Source organism: Pithys albifrons, chromosome 4 (genome assembly GCF_047495875.1).
Source record: "Pithys albifrons albifrons isolate INPA30051 chromosome 4, PitAlb_v1, whole genome shotgun sequence".
NCBI classification, from domain to species: domain Eukaryota; kingdom Metazoa; phylum Chordata; class Aves; order Passeriformes; family Thamnophilidae; genus Pithys; species Pithys albifrons.
The window spans coordinates 92,406,690-92,429,110 of NC_092461.1; the positions used below are offsets into that span (position 1 = coordinate 92,406,690).

General features: G+C 41.6%; 1 protein-coding gene across 2 annotated transcripts in view; it reads right to left on the bottom strand.

The window, feature by feature from the left end:
• Positions 1-14,687, bottom strand: part of TMEFF1 (transmembrane protein with EGF like and two follistatin like domains 1) — a 118,632-nt gene extending 103,945 nt beyond the window's left edge. The window contains exon 1 of one of the 2 annotated variants that reach the window (XM_071554990.1): positions 14,003-14,349. In XM_071554990.1, coding sequence (XP_071411091.1) covers positions 14,003-14,249 — 247 coding nt within the window. In that variant the 5' untranslated portion in view covers positions 14,250-14,349. Of the gene's footprint in view, positions 1-14,002 lie in introns of both variants that reach the window. The other variant, XM_071554992.1, reaches the window with a different exon arrangement.
• Positions 14,688-22,421: the final 7,734 nt, after the last annotated feature.

Genomic DNA, 22,421 nt, shown 5'->3' on the forward strand with positions numbered 1-22,421 from the left:
GGTTATAAAACAGCCAATGGAAAACATACGATGCCAGACCTGGAGACAGAGCCCAGGGTTGCTGGGTCTTTGCTTTCCAGTAAATATATAGAAACATTCTGTTTGTTTTTCAGGTGGCTGGTTGATAGAGCAGAACTACTTTCACTGGTATCCATTATGTCATTAATTCAAGTGAGAGGTCTCTGCCAGGATTTATAATGGTTTTAGCTTTCCTCACAGCCACTTAAAAATCTGTCCATCCTAAGAAATGCCTGTATTTTCCCTGGCTATTAGTGGGAAGGATTGTTCTTTTTTCTCTTTCTCTGAAGAAACGTATGTTAAGCAAAGCCATAATAAAATCGCGAATCAAGTGCTCAGAAACAAGAAGATTCTGAATTAATGTTATTCGAGCAAATGTAATTTTTATGTTCTTGTGCAATGCTAGATGGGTTTCTCAAATCAGATTTTCCAGACATGTTCACTAATTGAGTATTTCTCATCATCTGGATGCTTTTCTTCCTCAAAGTAATTCAAGCAGGATGCAATAATTCACAGCAGTGGAAGCTGTTCATTGAATATATCAAGTTCAATTTAAAAAATCTAAGTACCCTAATCCACTATTTTCCTAACATCCAAATTTCCACCCAGACTTAAAGTCTAATTAAGACAAAAAAAAAGTGTGAAGCACTTTTCAGGCTAGTCTGGCCCATAGGTAAGTTTTAGAGATCTTTGAAAACTTATCCAAAAAAGTTACTGGTTATGTTGCTGAGGTAGTAAATTGGTCAACACAGAAATTATAAAAGCAAATGCCCCTAATGACTGTTTTCTTTAATATATTTTTTTAACAAAGTAAGACACAGTTAAGCAAATACTATATACTGGGGTCAATCAGAAAGAAATGAGTGATCATGAGAAGTAGGCTTGAGTGCAGAAATAGTCACTGAGGAGGTTCGATGCCATGGCAGATCTCTCCCAGTCACGTGGCTGACACACTGTTAGCATGACAGTCAGCGTACATGACAGCTCTTTTGTGGGAATGTTACCTTTCTCTTTACAGGAACAGAAAGAAATACCTATTTCTAAGTTTCAGAACTTAACTAGATATAGGAAATAAAACATCAACTTACTTAAACAAGTGACCTATCCAAGAAAAAAAAAATAAAGCCTGTTGCAGTACTTGTGGTCTGAAAGATTTTAGTGCCAACACTAAAGGTTCTGAAGCTACAGACTTTTTCAAGAAGAAAACAACAGGGATACACTTCAAAACTTAATTATAGGGAACCATACCACTGGATCCCCACAGACCCTGCCAGTCTACATCAAAATCAAGAATTTATAAAAATATCTTAAGTGGTTACTGATTTCAAAAGACTAAGTATCTTTTCATTTTCAGAATACTAAATAGACACTAATTGCAACAAAAGAGTATTTTCCATGTAAGAGATTAAAATGCAGCAGTTAAATCTCATAATTTCCAAATTAATACAAAAACTTCAGTTTTCCTCTGGCCGTTCAGTCTCATTAAAAATCCTTTAGCGGATCTATAAATTAAAAAATCATTGTGGTACATTCTTATGATTCACAAGCCTTTGTAAAATAGTATTAGATTCCTATTTTGTATACAGAAAAAGGCAATAAATTAACTCTTGGGTAATACCCCCGAAACACTAGCAGTATGAATGGTGCTGGAGCATAATTAGGTTTGCAGAAACTCTCTCCTCTGAACACACATACGCACACTATGCTATTTAGAGCTAGTTTTGAAAACTGTAATTAAACAGTCAGAAAACCTCTGGAAAAGAAACAAAATAACCAGCCACATAAAAGTCACGGGGAGAAAACAAACAAACAAGCCCCTGGTTGATCATTTAGTTTTCTTAATGAGTTCTGTAATTCCAGTAAGTTACAGAAGCCAGGAAGGATCTGAGCAGCCAGCTCCTTTCCTTTCAAACTTTAATAACGATATTACACGTCCCAAAAACCAAACCACTGCTCAGCTTACTGAAATAACATTTTTCTCCCATACGCATTCCTGTCAGATAAATCTATGCCTAATAATTCCTCTCTGCCTGCTTGTTTATCCATACTGAAACACAAAGACAAATACAATTCCCAGAGCTCCTGCTAAGCCCCTTCACCAGCATGGAAAGGATTTTCAGGGGCTTGGAGTTTATAGTTGGGCTACAACATGGCACCCATAGAGTAAGGCATGCTTTCCTGCTTCATCACCTCTGACAATGATGCCTGGCACCGGGCTGGTAAAGCCACCAACTTGGCAGAGAGCCAATGGCATTGAAGCTCGCTCGGAGCTGACGGCATCCATGCAGCCCACCACGCTGGGAAGCCAGACAAAGCCACTAGACCTGTAGTGCCCAGTATTTCAGAGTAAGAAAGAAGCCTCTTTTAAAGGCCAGACAGGGGGCCATCTCTTCTTCAACATATTCATCCATCTCTCCCTGTTCCAGTCATGCCACTCACGCAGTATGAAGCAGGTGGAAATTATTCACAGTTCCCTGCTGGGGATTCCCTCGGCAAATGTAACGGTGGATTAGAGAGTTGTCTTCCCAGCAGTTCTGAGGCTGAGGAGCACAGCTAGTGGACACTCTGCCAAAATACGCCTGATGTCACCTTACAGCTGTTGAGGGAGACTTCCTAATTGCCATAAATTAGCTGCTATTACCTGGTGGACAGCAGAGAATCGAGGCACTTTGACTTGCTGGCTGCCATTCTGCCCTTGCCTAGGTGCTGCAAAGGGCATCTTGACTTTGCCAGGTGTTCAAACAGCTGGCCAAGTGAGAAAGGAGTAGAACCCCATCATACCCCCCACGTATGGCCAGTCAGGACAGGAGGACTGGGTGAGGAGGGGTACCAGACACATTATCATCCCTGCTATGAGTCATGTCACTGCTGGGGCACTGATAGAGCTTGTGTTGCTGCTAATCTGAATTTAATCTGTATTTTCTGTTTGAATGCAGGACCGGAGCCGTACTCAGTTCACAGTCTTGGTCAGCTGTCTTTAAAAGTGTGGTACACACCCAAAATGGCAGAAGAAATTTGTCCAGCACAAATCTTCTTATAAATATAATAGGAGAAAAAACCCCAAATTTATATGTAAATATGCACAACTGAATTCTGTCCTTTGTCTCACACTCACATCACTGAAATAAAATAAAAAGCCAATTTCAATCCTGAAATACACAAACACTGATTGAGGTATGCTTCCTATTTACATGCAGGCTGAACAGGGTGTAAATATGTCTCTCTGGCTTGGAGAAATGTAGGCAATCAAGTCCATCACTTTGGTACAGGCTTGGCTGCAAGCCAATGGAAAATCATTGTTTCTACACCTCTAATCTGTAGAGCTGTGTAAGACTAGTATTTACTGATTCTTACTCCTTACTCTACATAGAGAAATCTAGTTTTCACAGAGACCATGATCTAGAAGCTCCTGTTGATGTTAAGCAGTGGTTAGCACTTCTGGAAAAACTCCATAGGTAGTGGGCTTCACTCTACAGTTTATGTAGTCAGATCATCAGCTCCTTTCCCCTCTGTTTATAGAATTTTTTTTTATTTTTCCTGGAAAAATACTAGGAAATTGAAAGACAATTTGGGCATTATATTTGCATGATATACATGAGATTTTGGGGGTGTGTTTGGCTAACTGTTTATCAACCCACCAATCCTCATCCTCAAGAAAAAAACCAAACCAAATAAGAAAATGTCAAAATCAGAGGACAGCATGGCAGAAAGGTCTCCTATCACCTTGACTGTTTTGAGAAAAAAAAGTATTTACTCACAGAGAACACACAAGATCCCTTTCAGGTACCTTTGATGGCAGAAAAGAATTATTTTTCACCTATTTCTTTCAGCTACCTGCAGTCACAGAAGTGCACTGATGCCTTAGGCTGGAGAGGGGGCCCACAGATTTTCCACCTGTGTCAAGTGGCTTCACACCAGCATGGCCATACCTTGCTGCTACCCTTCCTCCCTGCAGAAGCAGCCTGCACATAGTGTCATTTCCCAAACAGCCTATCCTGCACCTAATCCTTAAGGGAAAAAACAAAAAAACAAACAAACAAAAAACCTTAAAAGTGGAAATTGAGACAAGATCCACCTTTTCTTAGTCTTTTCTACGTGGAGATTCAATGCTTCACACAAAAAAATCAGAGAGAAGTCATGAAGAGCTCCTGGTGGTAAAGCTCCTCTGACCTCTTGTAGCCTGAGTAACTGAAAGGGGGTAGGGACACATTTTCAAGATTTTTAAAGAAAGATTTAGTTATGGCACAAAGCTAATTTTGGTAACTTATAGCCTTTCATTATGTAATTCTGAATGCACTGTAGGGTAACTTTAAATGGCATAGAAATATCTATTGGTATAATATAGAATACTAGTAAGTAATTCCCATGACGGAAAAGCCTAAGTATTTGGGACAGAACTGTGAAAATAGTAAAAAACTTCACTTTCTGAAATTAACTCTGATTGCCAGGTTTTGATACTGATTTTTTAATCATTAAGTTTGAATAATATAAGGGATTTGGTATCTAATACATTGCTTTAGATTAGGTTTATCAAGTGTCTAATAAAACAGAATGTTCATCTCTTTTGTCTTCTGGGTGAGGACTCTTTTATTACAGTATAGTATCTTTTGTTTTTAATGCTGCTCTGCAGTGGATTGCCAGCTCATTAATTTTTCTGTTATAACACCCAAATCCCTTTGCTGATCAGTGTGCTGAATGATTGATTCCCTGCTCCCAGACTAATTTTTTACATTGGACTGCATTTACCATCTGGTAGATAAATCATCCAAAACACTCAAATTTGGAGTCTGGTTCCAGTGATCCTCTTTGTTTGTTCAATCAGCAGCATGAATATCACTTGCAAACGTGGAGGTTGTGTTCTCTCACCTGGATAACTCTTCTATATTGCAGAGGTTTTAACACAGAGCATGGAGATAACAATAAACCACTTCTCATAAAAAAATAAAATTAGCTTTCTGATCTTTGTATTTTCTAGCCAAATTTTTGTTTTATCCCTACCATACTACTAGTTTCTCACATGAAAATCAGTATTTCTCACAGCACAGAACCAATTTTGCACATTTCAAACACATTTAACTACTTTCACGAAGATATTCTTTGTAAGTGTAAACACCTGTGCAAGTGAAGAAAAGAACATCCTTTGCAGTTAAAACAGAGAAGAAATACAATGAAATAAATTGCCTTCCCAGCCCATGTTTTATACGACAAAACAATTCTATAACCTCAACAGCAGCCTGCCTATTTTATTTTCACTTTTATAACCCTGAAATGATACTTCCATAAAATTATACTTCCAATCAAGGCAGGGAAAAGAACTCAGCCTCACAGACTTGTCTAGGCAAACTTCTGTGAGAGGTGGAAGATGAAGAGAAAGCTGCGGGAGGAAGGAGCCGTTCATCTGCCCACCACTGCACGCGGCAATATTGCTCGGGGGGAAAGGGGGTCCCTTTCTTTAGCCTGAGCATTTTCTGCTGCTCTGGAGAACCAATTTGGCACAACACACTGACCTCTGTCTCTCCCAGAGGGATCAGATAGAAGCAGCACACAATCAGAGTCAACACTAATTAGCAAAATGTAAACATTTCATTAGATCAACGCTTCCCTGAATTTTAAAGCAACAAACTGCTACCCAGCCACATTTTTTAATGAAACTTTCTATGAAAATACCTGTTGAAAACACTGTTTTAGCTGTCTCCATGAACTAGCTAAAGACTTCATATCTTATTCATGTGTCTTATGGACACTCTCAAGGATTAAACCTTGTATTTTCAAAAACATTCACTCATTATGAACGCCTGAATTATTCTGGACATTTTCTGCATATGTACCAACATCTTTAACTATCCCATATCTCAAGCTTTTATGTTGCTTTTGTTTTCTTGTTTGATTTAAAATTTCAGAGGAAATTTAGCAACTTCTGCAAATGATGCTTATCCAAACACCCATTCTTTGTAGTGATATGTGAAAACTACATGTGAAACGCCTCTGAATCAGAAAGCAAGTAAAACTCTTTTAAGGTACAACAAAATCCTCCAAACACTTCAGGTTGAAGCAACTTTCTCACCCACTGCTAACATATATGTGTTTAAAGAAGACTTTCTATCATCATATGCAAGTAAATGTGACAGCATGTTTTCATTGGGGGCTGTGTGTTCCCTCTTGCACCATTGCGCACAGAGCTCTCATCAGTTTGTAACTGAGACACGTTAAAATGCTTCTTAAAGCAGGATTTTTTTTTCTCAGCCATAGGTGAACACTGACGTGTCAAACTCCTGAAGGTAGGTGGAAATGTGATAGTCTGGGAAGCAGTCAGGGCTGGATCTGGGATAAAGCAAGTGGAGCCCCTAAAGCTGAGCATTCTGTGTTCACCTCCTACACACAATGGTGATCAAAGGCGGATTAACTGCAGTTTGCACAGATCCAACTCTCTGACTTGCCTGGCCACACCCGTTCACCCCATCTGCTTCCACGTGGATCCCGTGAGACTAGTGTGTGTGAGGCACAGGGGATGCCCCAGGGCCTTTTCTTGAGGAACCCGGCTGTTGCCTGCCAGCCAGCCTGGCAGCTGCAATGAGGCTGCCTACAGCTTTGTAGCCAGGCACAGACAGATTTCAGGGCATTTTGGCCCCCAGACAAGACCTGAGAAGAACCATTTCCCATCCTGAGCACCCTTTTGTCTGTTTGTCAACATTGTACTTGTTCTTTTATTTGGCTGTGCTCCACGGGATGCTCTGTGCATTTTGTGAAAGTACAGAGAGTTTGGAACCTATTTAAGATATGCAGGAGGTCTGAGCCCAGTAGAAACAGGTGGGGAGATTCACCAGCTACCAAGACAAGTCAAGTCACTTCAGTCACTGTTACTGACAGTTCTGTCTTGTTCCTGATTTTCTTCCCTTTCATTTTTACATGCCTTCTTTCTGGTCTTAATTAACACTATTTTTGAACCGTGGATGAGGATCCTGCCAGCTTGAACACGGTTATATAATGTGGGTGTTTCAAGACTGTAATTGCAACTAAATTTATTTTTATAATGCTAAATAGAGAGGTATTACAAGGATTTAATTTTATTCTAAACTGGATCCTTTAAACACTGTTGCTGTAACACATAATCTATTATCAGAAAAGTCCTGCCTTTTCAGTCCTTAGAAATTGTCTACTGTAACGAGAATTTAAATTATCCTAAAATAAATCCCAATTTGCTAGTCAAACACTGCCTCCTCACAAACAGCACTATGAGCAATGAGGCAGCTTTAGAGCAACTTAAAAGAAATTGAACACTGATATCAGTGTAACATTAAATTGCTCTTTTAAATAGAGAAAGTCACATCAATAGATATGCAAAAGCATTCAGAGTCTGGTCTATCTCCCAGCTCTCTGACAGCCTGGTCTGAGGATGTAACTGGGTCAGTGAGAACAGAAGTCTTCAAGGTACTCTTCTAGCAAACACTTTCACTGACATCTTGCTCCACAAAATGCAAAATTTCCCTGGCAAGAATCTCGAAGAGAAAAAAGACCTGATTTTTTTTCTTTTTTAAAAGAAACAAACAAACGAATTGTAGAACATATGATCCATAAATCCCAAATATTTATAGGACTAATAGCACTACTAGACACCTTCCTAATGATACAGGATTAAATTATTCTGCTCTCACATCCCCTTGAAGCCATCTGTGAACGAGATTAGAATCAAAGATACATCGTAGCTGTTCATCAAGACAAACAGATAGATTTTGGGATCTCCAGGAAACTTTAATTTCATCGGATCACAATTTTGATTGCTGAACTTACTGCCAATCAGATTTTGTCTGTATCTTCTCCTATTGTGGAAGAAAAATATCATACAAAGAAGATCCATTTTGCAAAGAAATTGTTTCATAAAATAAAATTTACTATCAACTGATTTAGTCAAACCAGCCCTTCCTTACACACTTAGAAGTTACACAAAATACAACTCCACTCTCTCACACTCTTTCTCTTTTTTTTCCTGTATTTCTCTGTATTTCTAAATCATTAAATTTCAAGATGATCTAGGAATAAACTACAGCAATTAGAAGGGACTATTTAGTTTACAACATACTATTTAATTATTTTCTTATTACCTAAAGCTATTTTGGGGATAGAACAATTTTTTTAAGAGTATTCTATAAAGAATGCCATTGGTCTTCAGCTCTATCAACAATTACAATCTGTTTAGAAAAAGACAGGCTTTGAACCCAATAATGCCAACATGTACTCTATCTCCACTTTTTTTCCACAGCAACTGTAAGGGCATACTGAGAAGGATATGCAGTAGTCTAGAGTCACAAGAATAGGTCCTTTTTCAACATCCCTGGTGCTCAGCACTTTTCCTTCCACAAATGTTACAGCTACTGTTATCCCGGGAAAAATTGCCACTGTCTGCTTTGTGAACACTCGCCAAAGTCTGACCACAGGCTGGAAAAGACAGAAGCACTTCCAGTTGATAGATCAGTGGGGGAACATGAGTAAAACTGAGCCTTCTGTCAATATTGGTGGGATTCTCTGCATTTGTACTTCTCTACCCAAAGTGCTTGATTGCAGCTTCTTTTTTATTTCAAGTCCAAGTAAATATTAACTCTCCTCTTTATCCAGTCTACTGTCAACTCTAGAAGAAAACTGACAAGATATAAAATATTTATCCTTACATCAACAGCAAGAAAAGGGACAGACTTGTTGTTTTCCCCTTAACAGGAATTATCAGAGATCTTGGTACAGAAAGAAGGTTCTTTAGTAATATTTTCCACAACAAACACAGCTCCTTTCTCCTCTTTTCAAAAAATAATAAAGAAATTGGATTCAATCCAATCCCTTCAGTCAAGCCTCAGTTGCTCCATCATGCTACCAGTTCCCACTAGTGACAAGGATGGAGTGACACCTGCTACAAGATGATTTTCTGCTATTCTGACACTTTCAATTCTCCTTTAATTACCTGTTGGCTCTTTAATTAGTGTAAGAATCTGTACTGCAAGGACATTTCATGTGTAGGCAATTACATTAAAGGGAAACAAAGATGTGCATGTTGCTGTCTGAGTTTTCATTTCCCTTTTTAATAATTGTTTTTACTTTTTACTTATTGTTGATTTATATTCACACCTTATGATAGTTTCTCAAAGTGATATGTAACCTGACAGAGTTTAGATAATTTACTTCATAAATTCAATTGGCACAAACACGTATCACATTTGATTGACTCAACTGTTATAATTCATTTACAGGAACATAACTCATAGTATATTAAATAAAATAACCAATTATTCTAGTCTGGTCTACCTCTTCATATCAAGTTTTTCTATGCAAACATAAAAAGAAATATACTTCTTAAAATAGTTTGGCTAATTTACGTGAACCTGTACCTCTCTTCCGTGCCTTGCTCTGACATTCTCACCAACATGGCAGAATATCTTTAGCACAAATTGCTTTTGCTCTGTTTAACTTAGAATGATACACCAAACAAAACCCCTCACCCACTTAATTTGAACAAAAACCGCGAAGGATATGTCTGCTTTAGCTGATAAGCACAGATGAAAGCCAGTCTTGAGGCCACAACTCATTCTGGTTCAGAGTCCCCACTGAGCATAGGCAGAAACCACAGCTGAGCTTCACAAACCTGCAGTGCCTGAGGTTTATATCCTCCCAAATCTGTGTTCACATCTGCCATGTGGACTGGGCCAAGAGAGATACATGCTTGTGTTCACACTTCCTTGTCACAGTGGGGACAGCCTGGACCCAAGCTTCAGACAACGCAACAGTCCAGAGAAAGAGGGCACATAAAACTCATTTTGACCAACCCACTAGTAAACTTAAGTCTTCACCTGAAGTGTAAATGTATCAGATGTGAGTAGATTTAGATCCCATCTCATCCTAAGAAAAAACAGCTACAACAGTTCCTATGTAATAGGTATCCAGTGGTAGTAGACTTGGGGGGATCCCTGCTACAGGATCTGGAGGACAGACTTGAAGGCATCTAAGAAAGCTGTGAAAACAAATGCACCATATCTGCATTTAAACTGGATCTCAGCTTGCTCATTCCACTCACCCTCTGTGCTCTTCCCAATTCTTCTTCCTCTAAAACCCTGTTCACGTGAGGGAAAAAGGCATGCTTTGAAAACAACAACATAGGATGTGGCCAGTTACTGCCACCCTTGCCCATGCTCTCCGAGTTGCTCCCACTTTTCTTAGTGGGCTTCCTTACTCTTTTCTGCTCATGTAGCAGTCAATACCTTCCACTCACATCCCTCTTCAGGAGCTGCTCTTGTATTCCATCCTTCAGATGCCTTTGTCCTCCTGATGATTTCTACCCCTCCCTTCTCATCCTACCACATTTTAAAGTATCAAAACACATGAATTTTCCTTGTGCTTGTTGTACCCCTGTTGGCCTACCATGCTCTCGGCTTCCCCTCTCTATTTTTTCTACTGTTTTCACAGCATATTGAAAGTTGAGATAATGTATATATGGTGAAGGATGACTTGACTACACCTTTCTCTCCTGTTCTCACTAAAAATTTGCAAGCTTTTTGAAAGCTTGTGGTTCCATGCTCAATAAACACCCCACTACATACTCAGCCATCACCCTATCACAGGATAGATATTTTGTCCCTCAATTCCCTTTCATCTCTCTAATCGTTAATTTCCATCTACTTTTATCTACAGTTTCGGACATGTTGACTGTGCAAAAGATTCATACCCCTCAGAAGATGAATTTTGTAAAAGACATGTCCTTAATTTTTCCTTGACCTCATTCAATCCTCAATAAGCTACTCTGAAATAACTTTATCTTTACCCAATTCACTCAAAGAGAACTTAAGAAAATGGTGACACAGTACATAGCCAATGAGACTCATAGGTAGTGCATAGAATCTTCCCAAACAAGTCTATTTAATCACACGAAGGAACAGCATGATGAAAGGCTTACCAACAGAGGCATATCCCTGTTAAATAAAACCCAAGGGGAACAGTTCCAAGCCAATGCAGTGAGCAATACCTCTCATTGAGTCTGTGTACCTTCCACTAAAATCCACAGCGTCTGGTCAGTTATGATCAAACTACAACCCCTGTGACCGGAGCCTATCTCACACTGGAGATTCAATCAGACTGAAACTGAAGATGCCCACACAGAGTGTGTGTCTCTGGAGACTACCGTGGGATCAGGAGCTTACAAACTAACTACCTACCACTTCCCTTTACACATGGGACACTTAATAACCCCCTACAGTTCACAGCCTTTATTAGGGACGCAGCTATCTCACAGCATCACACCACCTGGCTCACAAACAGTTGGCGAGTATCAGAAATGCTACACAAGAAGACTACAGGTAGTGTTGGGAATAATATAACATCTCCAAAACATCAATCTCAGACTCTCTTTTCCAGAAAGAAACACCAATTTGGATTTTACTTCACTGTGGGTAAAATGGGCCTATTTTATTTCCCTAGCTTAGCAAAGTATGGACTGACAGACGAACAAACACATACAAGTCCACACTGTCAATTAACTCCAGATATGTCTTAATTCTCTGTTTCCTGCTCTAATCACTTCATCATATGTTCTTCCCTTGGCCAGGGATGATGCAATCATATTGTAATTTAACAAAAGGCCAAGCTGCAATGCATGTGCCAAAGAGGCAGAATCAAGGCTGAAAAAGCTATCTTAATTTTCATGTTGTCTGCCTGTGTCCTCCACCTGGCAACATTCTTTTGCTACAGCGAAGTCTTTCTTAAACAGCATATTCTGTAGCAATAAAGGAGCACTTCTGAAAAGAAACAACAAATAAATAAAGGTAACAAAGGTAACTATACCATGTAGTGATGATAAAATGTTACAAGCCCAGGAACTGTCTGAAGAAGTGTAAAGAACTATTCAGGGCAGCAGGTCAAACTGGTGCACATATTGAAATGACAAAACAGCAGAGGAAAGGAGAATTTTGCTTCTCTGAGTATGAAAAGAAATTTAGACAGGCCAAACATTTGAAGATGTAGTAGTAATTTTAACTTTCAGTATAAACAGCAATGTCCATGGTAGCAGTCCACTGAGAAAGGTGCTAATGCCAACCTCTGGCCCCACGTGTAAATACAGGAAACTCATCTTTTTCAGGGAGTAGTTTCTCCAGTAAAAGTTAATGAAGCTATGCAAAGGTAAGTGAGGGGAAAATCTGACCCAGATATTGTGTGCTGATGTTAGTTCTTTCAAAATTAGAGTTGATAACTGAAAACCTGTAGTTTTTCATGAAACAATTAACACACAGCAGAATCTGACTACTGCATGTTAAATGAAATTTTCCTTCCATATTCTTGTAGTTTCACTAAAAGCAGTGCCTGCCACAAGTATGTATACAGCACATATATTTATTTCAGTCTATTTTTAGTAGAACTGAATAATTCTGAATGCCTCCAATACAGCATATGGTTTTCCAATTCCAGGTTGGAAAGCCCTCATGTGATGGTTTCTAAATGATGGTATCCCTGTGTTCCACATCATCTTAGAAACTTCCTCACATATTTCACCAGCCTCCCACATTTAATCTCACTGATTTATGCACATGCCATGGTCTAATGACCCAAATGTCTCTGACGGGTAAGCCGCTAAGGCCAGTGACACATTAACCTATTAACCTCTCTTTAAAAACAACCATCATATTCATACAAATAAATGAAAAGTCAGGCAGCAGCCAAACAGCATTGTGGTATCGCATAGTAACACAGTATATATCTAAAATGGGTAAAATGAAGAAAAAAGGAGCATATCAAGAGTGTATAGCAGTTTTATTGTACTGAAAAATCATTTTGCCACAGTTTGCTGGTCCGTGAATTTGAGAGCCTGCTTTAGCAGCATTATCCGTATTGTAAAATGTAATTGGGAGGAAGATCACTCTTCCATTCACTCATTTTTTGAAATCTGTTGTACAATTTGGGGACCTTATCCTGCAAGGTACTGAAAGTTCCTTCCAGCGTGGAAATTGCCTTCCAATCCCACTGAAGACAATGGGAGCAGGGGGCTCTGCACACAGGACGAGAAACCTTCATCACCTTGGAGAAGGCACTTTGCACAGCTCTCGCTGGCAAACCGTTCAGTGGAATAAACCTATCATTTTAAAAAGAAGGACAAAGCATACACAGCCATTTTTTTTCGGAGAAAAAATTAATTCCCTTTTCTAAATCGTAGTTTTAGAGAAAAACAAGTCTTTCTAAAAAAATGTAAAGTTTATATTGTACACATTTACTTGGTTCTACTTTAAACCCACCATATCCTTCAAGATCATACGAAAACGTGCTGCTGTCATGCCAAAGCAATTCATCCACACTGCAACCTTACAATACCAGCGTATACTTATGAATATGTCACGCACCCAAAGTAGGAAAAAAAAAACAAAAAAAGCTTATTTTGAGCATATCGCGGGGTGTTTTGCTGCCTACACTTCATTCAGAGTGTGTCTACAAAACATCCGGCAGAAGGACGGGCGGAGAGGCTGCCCCGGGTTTGGTCTACACACGGCAAGAGTGAGACCCAAGGAACACTTGCCCGTGCGAGCGCCGGCCGGGGCTGCGCTCAGGGCTGCCGCCGACCTCGCACTCTGCCTGCGGCAGGACGGGGAAGGGACGGCGGGGAGAATACGAGGGAGGAAGGGGCGCGCTGCGGGCAGCCCCAGGGCGGGCGGTGCGCACCTGCCGGCACCGCGGTGGGGGGCAGCGGGGAACAAAAGCCGGGAGGCGGCAGTAAACCCCTACCCTTCGGCAGCGAGTGGCTGGAGAGGGCGCTCCCCCCCGTCCCGGAGAGGGGCATCCCCCCGCCAGCCCGGTAGCCGGCTCGCAGCACCCGGGGCCGGGGCGGGCACCGCGTCTTTGTTTTCCGCCGCCCGCAGCGCCCGGCCGGGCAGGGCGGAGCAGGGGGCCTGCGCTCAGCCCTCCCTCCACGTGCACGCGTGGGCTGCCCGCAGGGGTGGGCGCGGGGCGGGAGCCGGCGGGGCATTACCTGAGCAGTTGATGCCTTTCCCCTTGCCGCCGCCCTGGCACTCGGAGCCGGGCAGGGGATGGGAGGCGCGACCGGCGGGGAGCGCGGAGAGGGCGAGCACCAAGAGGGCCGAGGTGTAGCACAGCGCCAGCGGGGGTCCCGCCCGCAGGAGCGGCCGGGCGGCGGCGGGGCTCTCTCCCAGCATGGCGAGGGGCGGCCGAAGACCAACGCCGGCGGCAGCGGGATGGCGGCGGCAGGCCGGCAGCATCAACCGGAGCCCGCGGCGCCGCCCGGGCGGGACCTTCCTTTCTCCGCCGCGCCGGAGCGCACCTTCAGCATCCCCGCCGCAGCGGCCGCACGGACCCGCTGCCGCTGCCGCCGCCGCCCTCGCCCGGGCACGGGCACGGGCAGGGCAGGGCTGTCCCCGGCGGTGTGGCCGTGGGCTCCGCGCCTGTCCGCCAGCGGTGCCGCCTCGCCCCGGCCGCCCTCCTTTGTGCGCGGCGCCCGGCAGCGCCGCCGCTCCGCCTGCAACAAAGGGAGCGGAGCCGAGGCTGCTGCTCCTGCTGCTGCCGCCGCCGCCGCCGCGGAGGGGGAGGAGGAGGAGGGAGAGAGAGAAAGAGAAGGGGGAGGAAGCACACGTGATGGCAGCCCCCTCCCCCGGGACCGGAGGGGAGGTGAGGGGCTTCTCCCTGCTCTGCGGGCTGGGCAAGCGGCGGCGGCAGCGGCAGCGCCCGCCCTTACGGCGGGGCCGCCCCCGCGGGGAGCGGGTGGGGGGTCCCGGGGGCGGTGCCGGGTCGGGCCGGGCCAGTAATGGACACGGGCGACAGTGCGGGATAACACTGATGGGTGAATGAAGCAGAGAGTCCCCAGGGGCGTTGAGGAAGGAGAGCCGCTGGTACAGCGTTTGTCACTCTTCGGGATGGTTTATTTATTATTCACTAATAAGCCAGCGTGAGTGGGGTTGGGGAAGAAAGCAAAGAGACCATCTCTGCTAGTGATTAATCGTAAGGGATATGTTTAATTTTTACTCAAGGGAAGCCCAACACTTACAGCAGGAGCATTAGTACCGATGCAAGTAAATAAGTGTGTTTACGGTGAAGGCAGTGACTTTTGTAACACCGTGCTTTTACTATCTAGGGGTATTCCAGCCCTTTACATGGAGACACTTCAGAGGTCAGAAGCACTGCACAGGTATAGGGTGCCAGGCACGTGTCTTGAGTGCAGACCCCCAGCTTGTATTTGTCTGGCTGAAAGGTTTGGATGAATGGACAGCACAGTGAGCATTTTTACATAGAGAAAACACAGGACAATGCTTTACATTCAATGAGATTTTTTCCTGTCTCAGTTGTCACATTTCACGCAAGTTTTTTAATTCACAGTACAAACCATTTGTTTTTCAGGAACAAGAACTGCCTGTTTCCTTGGTCTCTCTGCTCCTGCAGCCACTGATGGGCTGTAAGGTATAGAGCTTGCTTGAGCAGACCTGGCTTGCACTAAGGTATAGCTCTTGTGTGAGGAGACCTTCAAGTAGTTTGTTAGCCAGAGCAGTCAAGAGTAAGGCCATAAATCCAGCAGTAAGCTTTGGGGAGTCACAGTGGTCAGACATATAAAGTAAGACTGTTGTCTTTTTAAATACAGCAATGAAGAGATAAGTCCTGTATTACTAAGAGTGAGAGAGCAATTTCCTTTTGGCATAGGGGGTTCAATACTGGCTGCCTCTGCCAAGTAAATGTTCTTCTGTAATTACTTGCTGATGCTAGATGTCTAAAGAGCTCTGCTCCTCGGTGAGGTGGGATCCATTAACTCACATGGTGCTAGTCCTGCTGAAACTGGGCTGCTGGAATACACTGACCAGGATGTTTAAAGCTTGCTAGGTCTGCATACTGCTGTCTGGTCTGCTAAGCAGGTAAACCTTTGGGATCTTAAGGTCGTGGGACTGGCACAGATCTTATGTTTTGAAGGTAATGCTTTGCTGCTGTAGGAGCAAATGCTCAGTATAACTCTTTCCATAAACACATCTAGATCCATCTTACACTAAATATGCTGTTTTCCTGTACTTCTTGCTGGAGGGGTAGACCAGAACTGCCCTCATCACTATGTTAGAAAGCTCCTTCTAGCACCCAGCCCAAACACATTCAAGACCAGTTCATATCCATTTGTCCTTGTGCCATCCAGTGTTTCAGTTTAGGCATTTCTCTTTCCCTTGCATTTAAATCAGTAATATATTTATAGGCAGTAGTCACAGCCACTCTTCGCTTGTCTAGCCTATCAGTACATTTTATTAGTCTCCTCCTGTTAGACAGAGCCTCTGTAACTCAGATTTTAGTGCACTAGATAAAGTTTAAATTCAGCTTTCCTCAGCACAGCTGACATGCAGTGTGTAACAGCTTTTCATAAACTATTGCCAGTCTTTGCATCTCCCGATTTCTTTCAAAATTACCTTTTCTGATACAGCCAATTTGCTTTTTATATGACTGAATCCCACTGATGGTTCAGGTCATGCTGTGAGTGACAAATACAGGCAACTGCTTCTATTTGTCTGTCATTTAGAGTCCATAATAAAAATGCTTTTTAAAAATGTCTAAGTGCCTGACTGTATCTTTTCCATTATTGCATTTAATCTCATTTCTTTTATTTCAGTTCTCAAGATTATGTAGTGATCTCTTCAGGATATTGTGAACCTTCTTTATATTGACAGTCCTGAACAGTTCTTTGTGTCCAGAGCACTCCCACATCCAGAAGAATGAAAATATATGCAAATACAAACTATTGGTATCAGAACAGACTTTAACATTAACAGTACTTCTCCCAGTTCACACATTTCCCTTCCAGAACAGTTGTAGTTGGCTGTAGGGAGTTCCCAACTAAATTTGCAATTTTGCTTCAGTTTCCCATGTCTTTCAGCTTAACGAGGCTAACTCTATCCTAGAATCATAGAATGGTTTGGGATGGAAAGTACCTTACCTACCATCTAGTTCCAACACCCCTGCCATAGGCAGGGACACCTTCCACTAGATCAGGTTGCTCAAAGCCCCATTCAGGCTGGCCTTGAACATTTCCAGGGATTGGGCATCCACAAACTCTTTTCAGTTTTAAGCCATTGCCCTTTGTCCTATCCATACAAACCCTTTAAAAAGTCCCTCTCCATCTTTCTTGTAGGCCCTCTTCAGATACTGGAAGGCTGCTATAAGGTCTTCCTGGAGCCTTCTCTTTGCCAGGGTGAACCCCAGCTCTCAGACTGTCATCATAGAGATGTGCTCCAGCCCTGTGATCATCTCTATGGCCCTCCTCTGGACTTGCTCCAACAATTCCACATCCTTCTTGTGTTGAAAGCCGCAGTGCTGGACGCAGTACAACAAATGGGATCTCACGAGAGTGGAATGGGGTAGAGGGCAAGTATCACCTTGCTCGATCTGCTGGTCACAATTCTTTTGATGCAGCTCAGGACATGATTGGCTTGTTGGGTCATGCTGAGCTTCTCATCAACCAGTATCTCCAAGTCCTTCTCCTTGGGGCTGCTTTCAATCCATTCTCTGCCTGTATTTGTGCTTGGGATTGCCCAACCCAGGTGCAGGATCTCACACTTTGCCTTAAAACTTCATGAGGTTCACACAGGCCCACCTCTCAAGCCTGCCAAGGTCCCTATGGATGGTATCCCTTGCCTGCAGCATGTCAACCACACCACACAGCTTGATGTCACCAGCAAACTTGCTGAGGGTGCACTCAATACCATAGTCTGTGTCACCAATAAAGATGTTAACATCAGTCCCAATACTGACCCCTGAGGAACACCACTCATCACTGGTCTCCACTTGGACATCGAGCCATTGACTGCAGCTCTTTGAATGTGACAACTCAGCCAACTCCTTGTCCCCCAAGTGGTCCATCCATCAAACCCATGTCTCTCCATCATAGTGACAAGGATATTGTGCAGGACAGTGTTAAATGCTTTGCACAAGTCCAGGTAGGTGGTGTCAGTTGCTCTTCCCTTATCCATCACTATTTTAACCCCACTGTAGAAGGCCACCAAATTTGTCAGGCATGATTTGCCCTTAGTGTGAAAGCTTATAACAAAGTCCAGATAGATTGTAAGTAAATTTTATGGGGTTTGGTTTTGGCTTTTTTTCTGTTGCTATTTTTTGATTCCTGGGATGAATGACATGCTATTTTTTATCTAGAAAAGCCACATCTGAGGAGTGCTATCTGTCTGGATGCATCTCTAGCTAGTTTAAAGTGAATGATACAGTCATGCTTGATTGGCAAATTCACACTATGCCAGCTGGATATTCATTCTTATTCTGTTCTCCAATACATGCATTAAAAAAAGGAAAAAAAAAAGAAAAAAACCTAAACGTTTTCCCGCCAGCTTAAAAAGCAAAAGAATTTAGAAAGAATTTGAACAAACTGCTTCTGCAGTGCAAATTGTTGCAGATGGAGGGAATACCACACCAACAAAATGACAAATCTTATATGTCTTGGAGATCATACTAAACTCTGCCACATTTGGTAACTTCCATCTTTGGCAAGCAAATGTAACTTTTTTTTCAATTATCCAAAATTTCACTTCTGCTCACCTCCAACTGCACTTCTGTGAAAGTAGGAATCTCTACAGATTGTTGAAAATTGGCATCCTTTGTGAGTTCTTGAACACCACCAGCAGTTTTTCTGCCCCCTGCTGGTACACACACAAATTCTGCCCCACCTTTATTTTTCTCCAGGAATTTTAGAAGTGAAAATGTACAACCAAAGGGAAGCAGGGAATATGAAAGAACAGAGAGAAGCTGCCAGACCAATGAGAGTGATTTCATTTGCCGTGTATCTGGATACAGTAGAGATACACTTATTTGAGAAAGCACTGTTTAATTTCATCTTAGAGAACAAAATGGAAACCAGAGATCTATAATGTAGTGAAGCCATTAAAGTGTTGTTTGGAGCTCCCTGTGGCCTTATGCATCAGACAGTAGAATCCTAATCTCGCCAGGTATTTTTCCAGAGAGTTGTACTTATTTGTGCCAACTTTCATTTTTACTCCTCAAAAATCCTGTTTCCAGCTCCTGTAGTTATAAAGAAAACATGTGAAATATTAAGATTATAAACTGGAAAAGGGAACAACCTAGAAACAATTGCCCAGACCTATGTCCAGATGGTTTTTGAATATCTCCAAGGATGGAGACTCCACAACCTCCCTGGGCAACCTGTGCCAGTGCTTGGTCGCCCTCACAGTGAAAATGTGTTTCCTCATTTCAGAGAGAAATTCCTGTGTTTCACTTCATGCCCATTGCCTCTGGTCCTGAACTGAAGATGTTGTTGCTTAACCCAATCTAGAATCAGCCTCAACAGAAGACTCAGTTCTCTCATATGAACTATTTCACACTCAGTTTATCCAGTAGTAGAACTTATTTATCTGTCCCCATTAGTTTCTTATTCCTCTTCTATACCTACCAGTATAATTTCATCATGATTCTGGGGCAAGCAGCACAGGGAGTGGGGCAGTGGTCATTTTACTGACACCCTGCTGCCCTGTTCAGCTGTGTCCTTTTCCAGTGCATAAAGCTGCCTCAATGCCTCACCAGTTTTCGAGGCAGCAACATGTTCAGGCTAGTTGTTATTGGGAAACTGAGAACTCTTTCCTCATGCTATGCCACTCTGTTTTGCATTTTCTACTCCACTCATGTACTATTCCCCTACTCTTATTTTAATCTTTAATTTTCAGGTGTTTCACTACATTTTCTGCTTTTCCCTTTTTCATTCACCATGGTGCCAGATCTGTTTCTCTTCTTGCAGTAGTTTTGCCTCTTCTTTTCCAAAGTATCTTTATGCAGTTGAAAGGCATGACTAAAAGTCCATTTGGGTCAATAAGATGATTTTTAAGAACCAAGCTAAGAACCAATTTCTTCTCATTGAATTTCCTATCACAATGTCCCCATGAATCAAGAAATATTACTGAGCCCACTGTGCTGCTGGGAAAATGAGGACACCAAGAGATTTCTTTTTTATTACTGGCAGCCACAGGAGACAAAGGCTTCTGCAGCAACTTCAAAACAAAATCCTTACTTTTCAAACCTCACCTTCAAATGCATGTTTATCCAGTGCATTTTGGTTCTTCCCAACACTAATACCTTCTGTTGACTTTTAGAGTGGTGGTGGGAACAGTAGTGGAAGCTTCAAAACACTCTCAGGGCTGGCACAAATGCCCATATCACTCATTCTCATTCATCCATTCAAAACTGTTTTTCTCCTTTCTTGGCTTATATAATAAGATATGAGCTGTCATTTAGCACCTTCACATATTTAGGTTTTTAAATCATTCCTCATTAATCAATGCTTTAGTACATTAATCAGTTTGTTACCTTTCCTCAGTTTCTTCTAATTTGTTGACATCTTTCTCTTATTTAAATACTGTCAGACTAACTGTTAATTGGTAAAAATGATTTCCAGATGCTGATAAATGGTTTTGTCACTTATTGATCAGACTGTTTCTGGTTTTTGTTAATGAATTGTATTTAGACTGCAGCTAATTCCCAGTAATCTCTTTGTGCCTAGGGGTACCAGAAGGGGTACCAGAAAGGTCACGCCTCACTCAGTTCTGCAGTTCTTCCAAAGTGTTTATAAAATCATGACAATTTTTCAATCCTGCTTTTAGCTTTTGACATCCTCAAAGGCAAAAATATAGTATATTTCCCTGAACTTGATCTCCATTACCCCAACAGCTCTTTGTATTCTGAATCAAATGGGTGTTCAGTTTGCTTTAAGTGTAATCTTCATTTAATAAGTACTAGGGCTCTTGCCAATTATGCCCCTTGCTTTGAGGATACCCTTCATATTGTTATCTGAAATTCTTAATCAAAATGCAAAAGAAGATTAAAGAATGACATGTTTTATGCTGTGTTTAATTGTCCCCAATGACTGGTTTTAGTAGTACAATATATGGTAAAACATTCTCAAACATTTTTGTCACAGGCCTCTGCAATGTCAATTCTATTTTGTTTTAATTATTGTTACAGAAACACCCAAGTGGATGCAGCACACAATTTGTTAGCCCACTAAAGTCATACAGAAAGGGACTATTACTTCCCCATGCCATGACAGTGTGTAATTCAGAATTACATAAGCTTTTCTTTATTGCTATATTTCATTGCATTTTCTAATCTAATTTTCTCCAGCCTTCTGCTGTTCTCATACTCTAGTTTTGCATAACTTTTCAAAGTTTATTAACCATTTTCATCATTCTGTACATTGATTTCTGTCATTATACAGTTAGCCTTCTCAAGCATAGCTGTATGCATTGTTATGAATAGCTATATTTCTCATGCTTGTATCATTACCAAACTGTACAAACTTCATTTTCTTAGTTATTTTAATGTTTACACAACACAGACAGATTTCATTGTTCTTGATCCACATTATATATAATGCTTATAAGAACAGAAGCAATTACATATCATTATATTAATATGTAACTATATACTTACCAAAACAGAACTGTCAAGGAGGAAGAGAAACTACGTATTTTTTTTGCATGCACTGTGATTGTGGCATATAAAAGAAGAATCAGACTAGGTGCCAATTCTAAGCTAATGCTCATTCAGGTTAGTGAGATATTATGGTCTAGAATAATGACATTCTTAAATTATGATATATTCTTATCTTGTTTCTTCACAAAAATTTAGAAATAAGTTCTGAATCTCATGGAAGCTCAGTATGTGTCCATTAAAATAGTAATATGCTTTTTTCAATGGAGCACATTTCTAAGTATTTGCAAGTCATGACTTATAAATGAGAGGTTTATTGGATTTCCAGAACCTTGTGAAATCTCCTTTGCTGGATAATAAAGCCAAATGAATACATTTCCAGAGGAACTTGCCTAATATGATTACATTTGTGCCCAGAAATATGAGACTATTAAAGATTTAGATTGTCCAGAACATCAGCAGTTTTGCTCATGTGTTTCTGTCTGTATGGTGCAAGTTTTCAAGATAAGACCACGACCCATTGGGTAAGCTGTCATGCTATGTGACAAGTGACAGCTGGTGCACCTTGAATAGGGTGTACCAGGAAATGTGGCACTTTTGGTTCATGCATAATAATGGTATTATAGTGAATTAGGATGATTTTACAATGGCTTGCCCATTTCTATTTTTTAGGGGTATCTGTACAAAGCATTTTCATCAATCACTTACAAAACTGTAATAACGGTTTGAATTCAACTCCATTCTTTCTGACAGAAAGATTTCATAAGTAATCCCTTCATATCAATAGTGAAATTTCCACTTGAAAAGATAGGAGAAGAATAGAACTGTTTGCAGATAGAACAGATTTCTTGACCTACTGTAACTACATGACTTGTTTGTGTGCATAACTGTCTCCTGTCCCAGCTTCTAGTCCAGAAATGCTGTGCCTCTTCTCCTAGATGGATATATTGTGATGAGCATGAATTTGT